The 17,819-nt window shown below is 43.5% G+C and overlaps 1 protein-coding gene across 1 annotated transcript; it reads right to left on the bottom strand.

Annotated features, from left to right (window-relative positions):
- Window positions 1-1,510: 1,510 nt before the first annotated feature.
- On the bottom strand, window positions 1,511-17,270 carry Denr (density regulated re-initiation and release factor). Its single transcript, XM_051204945.1, has 8 exons — window positions 17,109-17,270; window positions 16,305-16,419; window positions 9,997-10,016; window positions 8,106-8,190; window positions 5,974-6,057; window positions 3,400-3,516; window positions 1,947-2,086; window positions 1,511-1,841 (listed from the first exon to the last, which is right to left on the bottom strand). The coding sequence occupies exons 2-8, from the start codon at window positions 16,408-16,410 to the stop codon at window positions 1,797-1,799; spliced, it is 597 nt and encodes a 198-aa protein (XP_051060902.1). The 5' UTR covers window positions 16,411-16,419; window positions 17,109-17,270; the 3' UTR covers window positions 1,511-1,796.
- Between the last annotated feature and the right edge of the window lie 549 nt (window positions 17,271-17,819).

The raw sequence follows: 17,819 nt of genomic DNA, 5'->3' as shown, positions 1-17,819 counted from the left end.
ACCGAGAAAAATAACAGAACACTCGACAAATAGCCATAACCTGTGCATCTGCTTTGCCAAGTATTCTTACTTGGCAAAATCCATTTAGCGAAGAGTTTTGCTTTTAACCTTACGTTTTTGTTTTTTTCAGAGATAGGGTTTCTCTGTGTAACAGTTGCTCTAGGTGTCCTGATACTAGCTTTGTAGAGCAGGATGGCCTTGAACTAACAGAGATCCATCTGCTTCTGCCTCCCAAGTGCTGGGATTTAAGGAGCGTGCCACCACTGCCCGGCCTTAACCTTAGATCTTTAATACACATTTTTTCCTAAGATTTTTCTAAGCCTTTTCAGGGCTGGAGGACAGCTCAGCAGTTAAGAGCACTGGTGGTTCTTCCAGAGGACCTGGGTTCAATTCCCAGCACCCACATGACAGCTTAGAACTGTCTTGTTCTGGGGTACCCGACACCTTCATACAGATACACATGCAGGCAAAACATTAATGCACATAAATAAAATCACCCTTTCATTCAAGAAAGAATGTATTTGTATTCATGATTTCATGAATTCTAAATTCTTAAAGGCATCAATATACAACTTTTGCTTGTGACACTATGGGTTGAATGTAAAGGTCTTATGCATGCTAAGCAGGCACTTGTACTGCTCAGCTATATATATATTAGTCCCACACCTGTAGCAATTTAAAAAATAAAACCCTTTGCACATGTAACACCTGGTTTTTCAAGGTTTAATTTCATCCAATACATTCATTAAGATGATCAGTTTCTCCATAAATCTGTTTAATTGCTACTTCTAAAACTGTAGACTGAGAATAGATAACATGCTGTTTTTAACTGATTAGAATTTTACCCACAATATATATAGCTCAAACAAGAATTCCCTCTCTGAGCATCCTTCTATACTCACAACAGTAAGAATGAATGTCTAAAACAAATTTGTGGTCTGACAGTACTCAACATTACTGGGCAGGTTTCTAATCATCTTTTCAAATGAACAGTATCCTACCATAAAATACTCCACCATTTCTTTAAGTGTTTGTTTATGAGCTCTAACATCAGTAATATTGGGAATGGCACCCTCACCCATGAGCTGTACATGAAGGGGCTTACTGTGTCACAGTGCACAAGGTTTTAAGGCTTTTAATGTACTTTATCAAAGTACTCTCTGGAATTGCAATGACTTGAGCAAACCTACCCATTCTATGTTGTTGGTTTTATCAAGGAAGAAGTGGATTGTCATTAAAAGAACTAATCCAACCAAAACTCAATGAGAAACTCACTAAGGAGACACACAAATTATTTTGAAAAGTTGCTCAGTTTTAGCCCAGTAAGATAACCAACAGAAACACTTCCCAAAAACAGAAGAGAAGGTTTTGGTGCCAGGAGTCTAGCTCAATGGCAGTGCTAGCTCAGCACACAGGGCCCTGGGTCCTACTGACAGCACCAAGTAGGCAGGAAGAGCTACAGTGTTTCTTTAAAATAAAAGTTAAAAAAAAAAAAAAAAAAAAAAAAAAATCAGTACCAAATGACCAAAATGTTTTATTTGACTAAATTCAGATTCATGCATAAGCATGACAGTCTCTCTCTCTCTCTCGTGTATCAGACTTTGGCAATAAAAAACAAAAACCAAACAAACCAACCAAGCAGCCTTGTACAGAACAATGAACGCCAAGGATGAGGAGTCCACAGCTTTACTGTAGGATATATATACACATATATACATATGTATATATTTCTGAAAGGCCTCTCCTCTGTTGGCCGTGTCAACTCTCAGGTCACTCAGGAACTCATGACTCCACAGTCACTTCTTTACTTCTCCAAGGTCTTCGATGCTGTCGTCATCCACCTGTAGGACAGGTAAAACAAGTTCAGGAGTTGTGGCAAAAATTAAGAAATGAAGTGACTTGCTTTAAAAAGTTGTTTCATGGGTGCATGCGTTCTCTGCACTTACCTCTGGCCACTTTTCCTGGATGACATCGATTATGTCATCTGTGAAGTCTCCCTGAATGATGATCTCATCCTCCCCTGTTACTGAGGCACCGCAAGAGAATTTCTGAGCAAAGAATCTTTGTGCTTCTTTGAGATCAATTTCTGTTTTGGTTTGATTTTTAGAAAAAGAAGGGGCAAAATCATAAATGGAATTGTACAACAAAGGTATTTCTTCATTTTGAAATCTCATCTACATTTTAAAATCACTTAACAAATGGTGTTAATGATTTTTCTCTCCACCAGAACAATGACTAAAACTATTAAAGAACTCTTAACATACATTTTCAAGGTCATATAGTGTCAGTATATAAAACAGCATCCTTCTTACTACTCCATCATACAGTAAGACCAAAAATGGCTGGGCGTGGTAACATAGCCTTTGCTGAGACAGGGAGTTGCTACAGGAGCCCCACAGGCCTTGAACCTGCATTCCTCTTGTCTTAGTTTCAGTGGTGGTTTGAATAGGAACGGCCCCCATAGACTCATGCTTTTGAATGCTTAGTTCATAGGCACTATTAGAAGGTGTGGCCTTGTTGGAGGAAGTGTGTCACTGTGGAGGTGGGCTTTGAGGTCTTATAAGCTCATGCTATGTCCAGTGTGATACAGCTGCCTGGGAATCAACATATAGAACTTTCAGCCTGCACACAGCCATGCTTCTCATTATGACTATAATGGACTCAATCTCTAAAACTGTAATGCTGTGGTCATGGTGTCTCTTTGCAGCAAAAGAAACCCCAAACCGAGACATTTCCCAAGTGTCAGGATTATAGGTATGTGCCACCTCAACAGGTTAAATCTTAATGTTTTAAAATGCAGTTTAGTGATGCATTTTATAATCTGTACGTTTTTTATTGTCACATAGAGACCTTGGTTTATATTTTTACCACTACTATTCAGTCATCCTCCAGCAACTGAAGGGCTTTGAACAATACTCGATGCCACTACCTATCTTCCCTCGGCTCTACTGACATTCTCAGAGATGGGCTATTTTTCAAACCTCTCTCAAAAAAGACTACTAGAGACACAGGAGCAGCCTTAGTTGGTTTTAAGTTCTACCTAGCACTCTTCATTCTGTACACATATATTCAAGCAGCAATCCCTTAAGAGCAGGGCTACAAAAGACTTTAAATGGTTAATTCCAAAACTGTAGTTAGGAACACAAAACCTAGGGCTGAGAATTAGCTGAGTAGGAAAAGTCCTTGACTTCAATCTCCATAGTGGACCACATAAACTAGGCAGGTGGTACACGCCTTAGGAGTGTACTTGGGAGGATCAGAAGCCACTTCCCCAATACCACAAAACCAGCAGAACCATGTATTTCATGATTCAGATAGAGAGGCTCTAGTTTATACATCTAAGCTGATATATACATATATTCCAGGGCTATAAACAAATAAACAAAAACCTCAACTCACCAAAAGTTGCAAGGCCACATACTCTTGTCACATATTTCTTCTTTGCTCTGGGAATTTTGGCTATCGTGACCTTCTGTGGTACTGTCTTCTTCTTCTGTTTTATTTGTCCTCTGCCACCTTCATTAACAAAGAGCTCACATCAATTGCTTCCCTTTTCACAAAAGTAAAACATACAACACGAGTCTTTCACTTTGTTTTCAAGTTCCTTTTCTAATTTACAAAATCACACTAGCCAATCACACTCACTCACTGAACATTTATTTATCAACTAGTACTTACTATGTGCCCAGGACTGCACTAAGGACTGAGGATGCAAAGATCAGGAGGACACAGTTCCCATTCTCCAGGAACTCACAATCTATTTAACAGAGTAGGGGTGTTAAAAAACGATACCAACTGCAGTGCAGGCCTATAGTGCCAGCAACTCAGGGAAAAAAAATGAGGGAAGAGGAGCTTAAGTTCAAGTCTGCTGCAGAGGAATTGTCCAAACAGCTATCCCACTGTGCCAATAAAACAACTTTGAATCTAGGACAGAGTGAGACAGCAGGAAGAGACTCAGGAAGAGTTTGGGAGGAATTTCACTCTGCTTTCTTTGGGTTCTTCAGGTCTTTATCTCAATTTCTGACTCCCAAGTTTTTACTGTACTACAATAAATTAGGTAATAATTTTATCTGGCAGCTACACAAGTCCAGTCTTGTTTATAAGATGTTCTGGGTTTGGTTCCCAGTGCCCACATGACTGCTAACAACCACTCCAGTTCCAGAGATCTGACCCCTATTGTCCATAAATCCATGGGCAATGCATGCACGTGGTGCACATACAGGCAAAACATCCATACATATAAAATAAAAAATAAATCTTAAAAAAATTATAAGCTGATTTTAACCACAAAACAATTAATGAAGAAGAGATGGGTAGGGGATAGATGCCACATCATAAAAAATCTATTATAGCCTAATGGTGGTGTCACATGCCTGTAATCCCAGCAATTGGGAGGCAGAGGCACGCACGTGGATTCCTATGAGTTCAGGGCTAGTCTGGTCTATAAAGCAGTTGTCAGGTTTGATGACAAATGCCTTCATCCTCTGAGCCATCTTGCCAAAACCCATGTAATATATTTTGCTCACATTCACACACCTCCATTACCCTCTTTTGCCCTTCTACTACTAGTCCACTTGTGTGTGTGTGTGTGTGTGTGTTTTCCAAAGAGTTTCACTAGGGTGGCTTACAAGAGCATGGGCCAGAGATTAACTATGGGTTAAAGGGTTAAGAATGAAGGTACATTGGCACCTTACCAGTTGCTATACCACTGAAGAGAGTGTCTCTTGAGCCTCCCATTCCCCAGATACTACTAATCCTCCTGGATAGATAAGGTCTCAAGAGCCCCTCCCAGATCCATGACATAAAGCTGACAAGACTGAGAGCCTGAGGCTAGCCTAGTGAGTTCCAAACCAGGCTAAGCTATTTAACTGTTAAAAAAGTAAAAGAGAGTAATAACAAGAAACCCTGAAATATAATACAAAGCCTGAACTTCCTAAAAATGTGGATGAGTCAAAAACTAACCACAAACAACAAAAATAGTCTTCTGCAAAATGAAATTGAAAAACTTTTCACATAAACTAGAAAACACATCCATCTTTGTAGTGAGATATCCACCCCGCCTGAACCTGTTGCACTGACAGGTGCAAACGTGACAGGGGAACGCTAGGTTGGGGGTCCCACACCCCAGCTCGTCCTCTCTTGGTCAAGTCAGAGAGCAGTCTGGGTGTGGAACCTTGGAGAGGGAACTTGCAGGTTATCGGTTTCTTATTTCTCCCCAAATAAAATATATTAACCTTGTCCTGTGTCTAGTTCAACAGTAACAAACCAGGTATGGTGACCCATGCTCATAACACCAACATCTGAAAGGGTGAGGCAAGAGGCATAAGACACTGCCTTTAAGAAAGACAATGCTGCCAGTCAAGTCAGTGGTGGTGCATGCCTTTCACCAGCACTCTGGGAGGCAGAGGCAGGTGGATCTCTGTGAGTTCAAGGCCAGCCTGGTCTACAGAGTGAGTTCCAGGACAACCAGAAGTTGCACAGAAAAACCCTGTCTCAAAAAACAAAACAACAAAAAACCAAAAACATAAAAAAGAGATCTATTTTGGAGAGGAGAGAGTTAAGTAACAGCTCATTCCACTTGAACAGAAAGGAACCTTCAGGAGGCTGGTTGTGGTTTAAATAAACATAGGGCAAACACACATATATTTTGAATATATATATATTTTTTTTTTTTCCTTTTGAGACAGGGTCTCTCTATGTACCCTGGCTGTCCTGGAACTCAGAGATCCATCTGCCTCTGCCTCCCAAGTGCTGGGATTAATGGCACCACCATGACCGGTTTAGCTTCTGCCTTTTGAGACTCATCATATAGCTTGGGCTGGCCTTGAATTTCCAGCAGTTCTCTTTCAATATTAAGATTACAAGCATGAGGCTGAATGCTTAGCTCACATTAACAGGCAGAAATTCTCATCACTCCACCTATCCTCTACAAGGGGGGTATGTTTGTATTTAAAAATGTGGATTAGGTCTTACCTCTCTTTTGTTTTTTCTTCTCCTCCTCTTCACCTACTGTTCCTTGACCTTCACTAATTCCAGCTTCGGGTTTGGGTGAATTTTCTGGATAGAAAAATAAAACACAAGAGCTTGAACATCATTTTATTCTAATAGTAAAAAAGTCACCTGCTGAGGATGTGCCTCAAGCTGAAGGCTGTTGCCTGAGTACCCGAGCCCTGGGTTCTGCTCCCACTTTATTCTAGCACTAAGGTAAAAGCAGGAGGATCAGAAGTAAAAGGTCAGTAGTTTTTGGTTTTCCCAGTCTCCCTCTGCTTTGCAGAGGGTCTTTTGTTCTGTGTTTCTACCGATCTGTTTCCCAGATTTTCCCTATCTTTTAATTTAACTGACAGAAAAGAAACCTGATCAAAACCCCTAGATTATCATTTTGGTGGGCTTGTCTCAGATTTCGAGGACCAATGACTGGTATTTCTTTGATAAGACACTGCCAATAAACCTACAGTATTCTAATGTTTCTGGTACACAGTCCAGTCAGCTACAAAATTATGCCTCATCTTATTAAACAAAAACTTACGTTAACTATGATGCCAAAATTTCTTCCTCATTAACCCTGTATCTTAATGTTCCCCATGAGGTTACAAGAACAGAAACTCAAAGGCTGAATTATAAGCTTTAAACTGGCTTTTGTCTGTTTTGCTTTTGGGAGGCAAGAGTTTCTCTGTGTAGCCCTGACTGTCCTCATACTCAGGGATCCGTCTGCTTCTGTCTCTGGAGAGCTAGGGTTAAAGGTGTGCACCACCATACCTAGCTTACTCCTTAAACTCTTAAACCTGATAAATAGCCTCCTCCATGGTATACATCTTAAGGTAGACAATGGTATCAGCAAAATCATTAGTCCATCTCATCAATACAAATGAGAGAGCCTGTCCAGGATTCCTTAGATGGTTTTATATGTTCTCTTCCTCTTATAAGGACAAAACTGCCCATCAGTCCTACTTATTTCATTGTCAGTTTAGAAATCTTTTTAGGTTTTTTTCGAGACAGTGTTTCTCTGTGTAATAATAGTTTTGACTGCCCTGGAACTTGCTCTGTAATCCAGGCTGACCTCGAACTCACTGAGATCTGCCTCTGTCCCACAAGTGCTGGGATTAAAGGCTTGTGCCACCACTACCCGCCCGTAAGTTCAGAATTTTAACACTGATCATTAACATCTGATCCTGGATGAGACATGCTTCTCCTGCATCCCTCTCCAAATCATAATCATGTCTAGGGCAAAATTCAGGAGCTAATTACAAGATCAGCCTTAAGTGTTCTTTTCCAACAAAGAGTAACTAAGTAAGTAGCTATTATTTCCAAAGGCCTTACCAAGGACAAGAGTATTTGCCTCATGTAAAAAATATAAAAACTGAGCAGCAAATAGAAGGGCAATGTACTGGGATGTACTGGAGTGGAATAGGCCTGTTTCAAGCCTACTTCTCCTTGTTCTTGCTACTGACTTTATATTACAAACCCTTTAAGAGAAGGCATCAACAAGTGCCTGTGACACATAGGCACCATCAATCCCACTCTTTGAGATGCTTAAACCAAAGCCCTAGATGCCCTCTTTCTCACACCTTACATCCAACATAGTGTTCTCAACAGCCTCATTCTCTAACCAGTCCTTACCACCCTCCACCCACTACTGCCATTCTCGCCAAGCTGTTGTCATCATCGTCTTTGTCATTATCATCATCACTGAGACAAGGTCTCACTCAATTACCCTGGCTAATCTTCAACTCTCTTGTTACCCAGGCTGGCCATGAATTTGCTCTGCTGCCAGCTGAACTTTCCTGTTTAAAATGCTGCATGTGTACTTGTTTTATAAATACATTTTTATTTAATAAAATAAAAACCTGTATCATAGACCCACGTTTCCCCCCCCCCCCCTTCTTTGTTTTTTTCCTCTCAAAACAGGATTTCTCTGTATTGCTTTGGAGCCTGTCCTGGAACTTGATCTGTAGACCAGGCTGGCCTCAAATTCACAGAGACCCACATGCCTTTGCCTCTGCCTCCCAGAGTGCTGGGATTAAAGGTGTGTACCACAACCTCCCAGATTTTGTCAATACAATTTTAATAAAATAAAAACCTATGTTCATAAAGGAAAAAGTCCATACCTACAGTGAGCTTTGCAAACTCATTTGGAAAATTCTTCTCTAGCCATTGTCTACATTTAGCAACATCAGGCATATATTCACAGTACTGGAAGGGAAGGAAAAGAACAAATTGAGTGAGAAATCATATATTTCAACCAATATAATTAAAACATCCCCATATAATTGATACATAAAGAATGATAAACTACACACACACACATACAATCTCACTATGTAGCCAGGGAGGTCTCTAAATCTAAATCAGAGTACTGGAATTACAGGTCTCCGTACTCTGCCTTGCCTGATTCATCCACAGGAAATCTGTAATTCAAGTAGGAAATGTCCCTCAGGAAATGAACACTCAGATGGGCATGATGGTGCACGCCTTTACTCCCAGCACTGGAGAGACAGAGTTTGAGGCCAGCCTGGACAGCTAGGGCTACACAGAGAAACCCAGGTGAGGTTGAGGATTGAGGGAGGTGAAAACTCAAATCAGGACCTCCTCAGAGCAGCTGATTCCTTCTGCATCAAACAAAGGGGTCACTAGAAGGAACATTAACAGCCAAAGATTACATGCCTGTACGTAATCCCAGCACTCACACACTCAAGAGGATCAGGCCAGAGATTATGAGGTCAAGGTCATAAACCACATAGCCGGACCACCTAATCTAAGAAAAAAGGGGGAGGGAAGGGAGTCACAAACCAAAACACATTTCTTGCTCTGACCTCAAAGGGCCCTCATTATTTTCCTGACTTGCCCACGAAGAAAAGCCTTATACACAATTTCTACTCCTCATCTTTCCTCCGGCTCAGGCATGTAAGTCTTGGCTTCTACCATTTGACTACTCATAAATTCCATACAAAAATCTAAACCACACAGCCAAGCACACATGGGGCTGGAGAGATGCTCATTGGTTAAGAGCACTTATTGCTCTTGCAGAGGACCAGATTTGGGTCCTAGCATCCACGTGTTGATTTACAACCACCTGCAACTCCAGTTTCAGGGGATCCAATGCCTTCTTTGACCAGAAGGCACTGTATGGATATAACACACACAACGCACATAGGCACACACACACACACACACACACACACACACACACACACACGAATAAAAAAATTCTGTAATCACAGCTACTCAGGAGGAAGACTGAGCACAGCTGAGTTCAAAGCTAATCTGAGCAACATTGTAAGAGCCTTCATTCATTCGTTCTTTTTTTTTTTCTTTTTCTTTTTTTGAGACAGGGTTTCTCTTTGAGGTCCTGGAACTCAGAGATGCCGCTGCCTCCCAAATGCTGCGTTTAAAGAAAGGTGTACGTAACCACCCCCTGGCTCAGATTTTTGGTTATTTGAACAGGTTTTCTCAGTGTAGCCCTGGCTGTCCCGGAAACCACTCTGTAGACCAGGTTGAACTCAGAGATCTGCCTGCCTTTGCCTCTCAAGTGCTGGGATTAAAGGAATGCTCAACCACACCTGGCTAAAACCCTATTTTTTAAAAAAGGCCTGTAAGGTAAGAAAGTATGTGTACAACTCAAATGTCTAATTTATAAGATAAACTATTCTGATTCAGGGCCAGCAAGATGGCTCAGTGAGTCCATGTGCTTGCCACCAACCCTGAACACTCGAATTTGATTCTAGGAACCATGGTAGGAGAAAACTGACTCCTGCAAGTTGTCCTCTGACCTCCACAAGTACACGGTGGAACATCTCTCTCTCTCTCTCTCTCTCTCTCTCTCACACACACACACACACACCCCTGTATGTATTCTAAGTTCTCTATAAAAGGTTGAAACGCTATGAACAGATAGGAAATGAAAATAGAAGGAGTTCTTAAACTCTAAAATCAAGAATGATCTCACATGCAGAAAAAAGAGAACAAAAAAACAAACAAAACCTAACAAGTAGGACTTACCTCTGTTGGTAATGAACAGACTAGAGGAATGGAGAGAAAAAAAAAAGACGTGAAATGTTAAAACCATGACAACACAGGAGCCTCATACTTTCTGACAGAATACTTCGATTTCCCTTCTACGTTTTCATTTCTTTCTCCTCTTTTGAAATACAATTATGTCTCATCACTCTACTTTTCAAAGATTCTACTTGAGTTTTCTCTCTCTTAACACCCCAAGAATATTAGTATCAGCCAGGAAGCACAAACTAGCTTCAAACTCATGATCTTGCTCTTGGGTGCTGAGATGACAAGCGCCCACCTCATCTGCCTTCATACTTGCCCTTCAAATACTATTACTCTGCAGAGATTTCTGAGGTAAAAGATACATGATTATTCAAATGACAGTTCTCTGACACTTGGATCTAAAGGCAACTGTCAGCTGATATAACATCAAACCCTTTGTATCTTATACCTCATCTGTAAAGTGTCTGTTTTTCTTAACCGAGTTTCCTCAGAACAATTACATCTTACTCATTTCTCTGAGTGAAACAAAATGACTGGCACAGAGCAGAAGCCTAATAATACATTGTTTCTAAATATGTGCAAGCTGCTCTCTGGATCTCTAGCTTAGAGTTGAGACCAGTCCCCTCTGACTTGGGCTGGAGAAGTGACTTAGCAGCATAGCATGCCTGCTGCTCTTGCAAAGATGAGAGTTTGGCTCCCAGCATCTGTATCAGTGGCTCACAACCATCTGTACTCTAGCTCCAGATCTGACACCCCCTTCTGGCATCTGTGGCATAAACACAAACAGACTCATAAATAAAAATAGGGAAAGAGACAAAAAGACAGAGACAGAATCACAGAACACTGCTGCCCAGGCCAGGCTGGAACTCCTGGATTCAATCAGGCCCCAATCTCCTGATTTCAAGTACGTAACACTTCTTACTATGCTGTGCTTCTAAACCAGTGGTTCTAAACCAGTGGTTCTCAACCTGGGGGGTCACCACCCCATAAGGACCACTAAGACCATTGGAAAACACAAGTATTTATATTACAAATCCTAACAGCAGCAAAATTACACTTAAGAAGTAGCAATGAAAATAACTTTATGGTTGGGGGGTCACCACAACACAAAGAACTGTATTAAAGGGTCATAGCTTTAAGAAGGTTGAGAACCACTGACCTAAATCCTCCTTAATTTTGACTAAATCATACCATAGGCTGTCACTAAGCTTGCTTCTTCCACCTTTTCTCGTGCATTTTCACACAGCTTCTTTGCTCAAAAAACTTCAGTAGAAAACAAAGCCCAAAAATCTGGTTCAGACCCAACCGCTTTCAACTACCCCATTCTACCTCCAAGATTCGCATTAATAAGCACACAGCAAAACCTGCAAATCTATGTCCCCCATCCTTTTCTACCTCTTCCTGCTCTTCAGCCTGACGTGTCTGCCTGCTTGAATACAACCTGCCCTTCAAATTCCTACCAGCTACGCTCCCCTCTACATAGTTATAGTTTCCCCTGAATCTACAACTGGAAGAACCTCTCCCCTTCCACACCACCATGACTAATTGTCCCAGAAGTGTATTTTTTGTCTCTCTCAATTAAACCTGTGTCCTCCCCTCCCCATTCAACACTCACCAATGGCTACTCAGTCTAAGCTATATGTAGAGAACAGACAGACCCTTGCTGTTTTACAGTCCTCCCCACAATCCAGCCCAGCACATTACCCTCACGTACTTTGTCAATTGCTGATTCACTATGGCATGGACCCTTTGAAGAATGCCACTGCACTCTCTTACCAAGCTGACTAATGAAGCCCACCGTTATAAAATGCTAAGGTTAGACTCTAAATGCACCTTTTGGTAGCCTCTTCCTTACACTCCTGTTTACTAAGCCTGAGGTCACAGAAAACACATCTTACCTTTTTTGACTCACACAGGCAATCAACAAAACATGTTTCACAGGACACCATCATGTAATACCTAAAGCCTATGGCTTCAAACAGGGCCCATTTCCTTGGCATCTTTCTTCAATCTTCACAAAGATCCCCTCCCCTTCCTCAACTCCTAATTTTGGGTAGTATTATTTAACCCAAGTGTTCTCTATTTCCTAAGTGAGTTTCTCCTACCACATGGGTTCCAAAGATTGAACTCAGGCCATCAGGCCTGGTAGCAAGCTCCTTTACAACTGAGCCACTACTCCCAAATGTTCTTTATACACAGAGCTTTAACTCCATGGGGGGGAGGGTTGTAAAAGCATACCTTCCCTTAGTGTCTGTAATGCCAGCACAAAAGTAGGGAGGGAACTGAAGAAAGTTAACTTTTCTCTGATTAGAGACTAGATTGATGTGGCAGGTAAAGGCAGCTGTAGTCAAGCTAAGCCTGATTACCTGAGTGCAGTTACTGGGATCCTCAACAGAGGAAGAATTAACTCTCAAAAGCTGCTCTCACACAGACAAAATTAAAAACAAAAGATCAATAAGTGTTCACCAATGGGACAGATGGAATAATGTCACCCTTTCAAAAGCCACCATACAAGTGACATACATGGGAGTCTAGGATTGTAGATCTGTTTATTGTTTAACTCATGAATCCTGGGCTCAATCCCTGACATTCCATACAATGGGGGCCCAGTGGTACAGAACAGGATGATCAGAAACTCAAGGTCATCCTTATCTACATATCCAAGTTCAAAGACAGCCTGGGATACAGGTGATTTTGGTTATTTTTTAGACCTAGCAGGGGATGGTGAGACCTTTAGTCCCAGCAGTTGGGAAGCAGAGGCCAGCCTTTGTAAATTCTGGCCAGACTAAGTTACATAGTAAATCCTGCCTCAAACAACAGAAACAACAAAACATGCCCTGTTGTTTGTTTTTTGAGACAGGATTTCTCTATGTAGCCTTGGCTCTCCTGGAACTCACTTTGTAGACCAGGCTGACCTCAAACTCACAAAGATCCACCTGCCTCTACCTCCCGAGGGCTAGGATTAAAGACACGTGCCACCACCACCACTGCCCAGAGTTGTTATTTCAAAGCAGGATTTCTCTGTATAGCCCCCGCTGTCCCAGAACTTACTCTGTAGACCAGGCTGGCCTCAGACTCAAAGATCCTCCTGTCTCTGTTTCATGACTGCTGGCTGTCCTGAACTCAGAGATCCACCTGCCTCTGTCTCCTGAGTGCTGGGATATGGTCTTACCCTATAGCTCCTATTGTAGCCCAAGCTGACCTCAATCTTGCAACAACCTTCCTTTCTCCATCTCTCAAGTGCTGGAACTATAGGCCTGAATCACCATGCCCTGCTTGGTCTTTATTTATCATGTACTTGCTATGTAGACCAGGCCAGTTTGCTTCCGTCTCCTGAGCACTGGGACTAAATATGCGCTCATCTGCCTTAATGTTATCTTTTTTTCTCGTCTTACACTCGTTAAGACACAACTCTCCAAATCTTACAGAAATCAAGTAACTTGCTTAGAGCCACACACTTAGGAAGTATCTAAGTTAGAAAGCACACTCTGGCCCATGACTCCAATGACCAACGAAACACAGTCAATTCTATATAATTTCTTTTTTCCTTTTGTCCCTTCCCTTCCTTTCAAGTTTTAAGATAGGTTCTATGTAGCCTAGGCTGGCCTGGAATTTTGAAATCCTCCTGACTAGCCTGCTTATATGCAGGGATTACATGTGTTTCTCCACATCAATGTTAGAGGTCAGAACTTACAGCAAGCATGCTTACTGAATGAGCCACTTGTTGGCCTCTCTCTCTTAGGAAGCCTGCAAACATGTCTTGGCTATGTACTGTCCTTTCACTAAGCACCTCCCACTACCTCCCTTAAAGTCTGTATAAAGGATTTATACTAAAACTGTTTCTTGCTTCTCAACATCTTTCCTGAGAACACACCAAAGGAGAGATGACTCTGATGCAGGGGAGGGTCTGGGGCCCAGGCTTGGGAGGCCACAGCAACTTCCTCAGAGGCTTTGGCAGCAGTCTCTGGGGTCATGATGGGGGCCAGAGCTGAGCCAGCAGCAGTTTTTTACTAAGGGAGTGGATCCCCACCACCAAGCTGAGCCACCTTTTCAAGGACGTGAGCAAGTTTCTAGAGGAGGTCAATCTCCCAGCCATTAAAGACTATTTCCTGGAGACATCCCGTAGGATAAGGGGTTCTGAAGACTGTACTGAGGTAGAAGCTCACTCACACCAACCAACAGAACAGATTCAAGGCACGTACTGCCCCACTGGGGACTACAAGTCACACCAGTCTGGAGGTTAAGAGCTCCACTGCCATCCAAGGAGCCAAGCTATCTACCACCCCTGTGTAGAGAGGTTACTGAGGGCACAAGAACTGCACACCCCGCACAAATTGACAGGCTGTCTGCTGTAGCTTTGTGTTGGTGTACTGGACCACTGTACTTCAATCAGGAACTGTACAGCCACCTGGGCAATTTCACCAATGTCACCTCTGATGCCATCTCCAAGGCCTACAGCTACCTGACCCTCTGGAAAGAGACTATGTCCATTAAAACCTCCCTATCAGGAACTTACAACCTATCTTGTGAAAATTCAGACCAGAATTCCACACACGGGACCAATGATTCAACTGTGGCTACCACAGTTTCTGTACAATAATTAAGCTAATTTTAAAAAAGGAAAAAAAAAAAAAAAGAGAGAGAGAGAGAAGGAAAAAGAACAAAGGTTGGGGCTGGAGAGAAAGCTCAGTGGTTAAGAAAGCTTACTGATCCTACAGAAGACTCGGGCTTGATTCTCAGCTCCCACCTGGTGGCTCAGGACCACCATGACTCCAGTTTCACGGGATCCAAAGCCCTATTCTGACCTCTGTGGGTTCCTGCACACATATGGCACACACATACACACACCCAGGCACATAAACAAACCCATAAAGTAGGCATGATGATACATACCTTTAATCCCAGCACTCTGGGCAGAGGCAGATAGATCTCTTAAATTCCAGGCTAGCCAAGGCTACAAAGTGAGATTCTGTCTCAAAAATAAATAAATGATAAAAAGAACAAGTGAATGATGACTGGAGATAAACTGTCTCAGGCTTTCCTTGGTGATAGAGTTAGGGAAGGGGCAAAGACAAAACCTTTTTGTTACTAAACTGCAACTTTGTTTTGTTAAAAACTCTAAACTGGGTGATGGTGGCACACACCTTTAATCCTAGCACTCACAGAGACAGAGGCAAGCCTAGTCTACAGAGTGAGTTTCTGCACAGCCAAGGATACAGAGAAACCCTGTCATTAAAGTCTGAAGCTGGGGAGATGCCTTAGTCTTATTCAATAAAGCACTTGCTACAATACAGAACTAATGACTGAGTCTGGATCCCCAGCCATCTCAGCATCCATATAAAAGCCAGCATAGACACAGGTCTACGATCCCAACACTGAGGAGGAGGAGGATCACCAGTGCTTGTCAGCCACCCAGTCTAGCTCATTAGAGTGGAAGGTTCACTGGGACCCCCTTTTCAAAGAAAACACCGTGTGACTGAGGAAGCTACCCAACTTTGACATCTGGCACCACATGCGTACACGGACACATCCACACACACACACAAAAAACTAATTATCCAAACGAGACTTTCCCGAGACTGTCCTACTACCCATCACTGCAGCCTCATCTCCTCTACTCCTTAATCAGCACCCTGCCTGCATTGTAACAATTCAAAGTTGCTCCAGGAGCTCATGAGATAAAGGCCAAGCCCAAGAACCCGGAGTTCCATCCCCACAATCTACATAGTATTTTCCTCGACATTCACACATGGATCACAACACAAACATACACATACACAAATGAATTAAAATAATAATAATAATAAAAAAAACCCTGAAGATTCTAGTCAGCCATCTAGCTTAAATCTTTCTCACCCTGGTATGGGGATTTGAGGCTCTGAACTTTCTAGACAAGAGCTCTGCCGCTAAGCAGTATCTCCAGGTCTTGCCTTTTCTTCCAGACTTGCCTTAGGATGCCCTTTCTCATTTGCTCGATACTTTACCATCCCTTAAGACTGCGTATCTTCCAACAAGCTCTCCATAACACAGTAGTACGCACCCAACACTGGCTGGGATAATCTACTTGCCTACCTCTACTCCAACTGGACCTTACACGCCTCTCTACTCCAGCCAGCAAGACCCAAATGACACAGGAAAGAAACATGTTAACCTATGTGTCCTCACTAGGCTCCCTCCTCAATTAAGAACCCACCAAATTACAAGAAGACAGGTGTGTGGAAGTTAACAAGACCAGACGTGAAAATACCAACATTAGGCATGAAAACAATAAGCAAACGCCATTTCTTTTCCCTTCCAACACTTGCCTCCACAATAAAGGACTCGAAGAGGGTATTCCGAATCTAACTTGGCATTGTTCCTCGTATCGCCTTTGCAATCAGCACCACTGGATTCAGAAATGTCAGTAGCCATCTCACAAACCTGTAAGCAAAACAACACAACTTCACTATTTTGGAGCTCGACCCCCCAAAAAGAAAGCAGCATTGGACGCCGCCTTAGCTTTCACTATGTAACCCTGCACCCCAAAGCTGGTTCGATCCTACTAAAACGGACACAAGTTTAGTTGGAGTGGCAAAATGTGATCAGCTGTGCGCTCATCTACCTGTCCCACGGATTCACACGGAAGCACGAATCAATGGGCCATGAAGGCTGAGGGCAAAAGGGACACCAGAGAAAAACAGGAAGCCGTTGGGGTAATAGATGGGGTGGGTGACTTCAACAGAGACGGGGCAAGTCTGAGGCTCATGTGGGAGGGATGCAAACTGTAGGGAGAGGCTACACAGCATCTGCACGACAGGGCGAGTCACTCGAGGTGACCAGAATGCAAGGTGCGGCGACAGCAAAATACCAAGGGACAGCGAGCGAGTCAGGGACGAGGATGGAAGTGCCACGGCCTCGGGTGACAAAACCGGGGCAGAAGGACCAGGGAAAGGGCAGGCAGCCCTTAGGAGGGCTGGCGCCAAGGGGAGATCCCGGGGACGCCACAGGAGGCCCCCATGTGGGCGGGCGTGGAGAGCTCGGCCCGGCCCCCTTCCTCCAGGTAGCGCCTGGGCTGCCCCCACACGCCCCACCGGCTCCTCGGACGCCGCAGAGGCGCAAGCGCTCGTTACCCAGCCGGTCGCACAGCCCCCGCCGCCTCCGCTCCCGCCAGCTGAAGCGACACATGCAACTCCTCTTCCCCGGCCACAGCAGCCCAAAAGCCGTCCGGAGGCACGCTCGCGCGAGACAATAGGCCTTTATCGCGAGATCCCGGCAGCCGCTAGGCGGATGTCGCGAGAAGCCTGACCGCCGCGAGTGGGCGGGGCGAAGAGGGAGGAACATGCGCCCTGCGCTGGGGTGGAGGGAACGGAGCTGAGTGGCGTAGAGGCAGGTGGCCAGTAGGAGGCGCTCGCTACCTATTGGCGAGGATGAACCAGCGGCTCTGGATGTTCCTGCGCTGTGGGGCGTGGACTGGACTGGCATTGAGGCTCTTGAGTCACAGATGACTCTCCATTAATGATGTGGCACCTTGCCCCAGTGTCTGGGCTACATCCTAGAGTCCCAACTAACCACTAGCCGGATGGATAAGTCACCCCTCTGCGGAGAGATCGCGGCTGGATGAGACACTGGGTTTCATTCCATTACTATACCCTAAATTGGAATTATTCTTGCAAAGATCCTATCAATTGCTGTTTATATTTACCTCACCAGGCTGACAATTATTTCCATATGACTCGTGCATATCTCGCCTTCTACGTGTTCTGTGCTTGAATTTATGTATCCCAAGTCAGGGTTTCTGGATTTCACCACATACGGCCTTGCCTTAGTTTTGCTTCCTTGTT

Source organism: Phodopus roborovskii, unplaced genomic scaffold (assembly GCF_943737965.1).
Source record: "Phodopus roborovskii unplaced genomic scaffold, PHOROB, whole genome shotgun sequence".
Taxonomy (NCBI): Eukaryota; Metazoa; Chordata; class Mammalia; order Rodentia; family Cricetidae; genus Phodopus; species Phodopus roborovskii.
The sequence above is the reverse complement of the archived record's forward strand: the minus strand, read 5'-3'. Positions and strand labels throughout refer to the sequence as shown.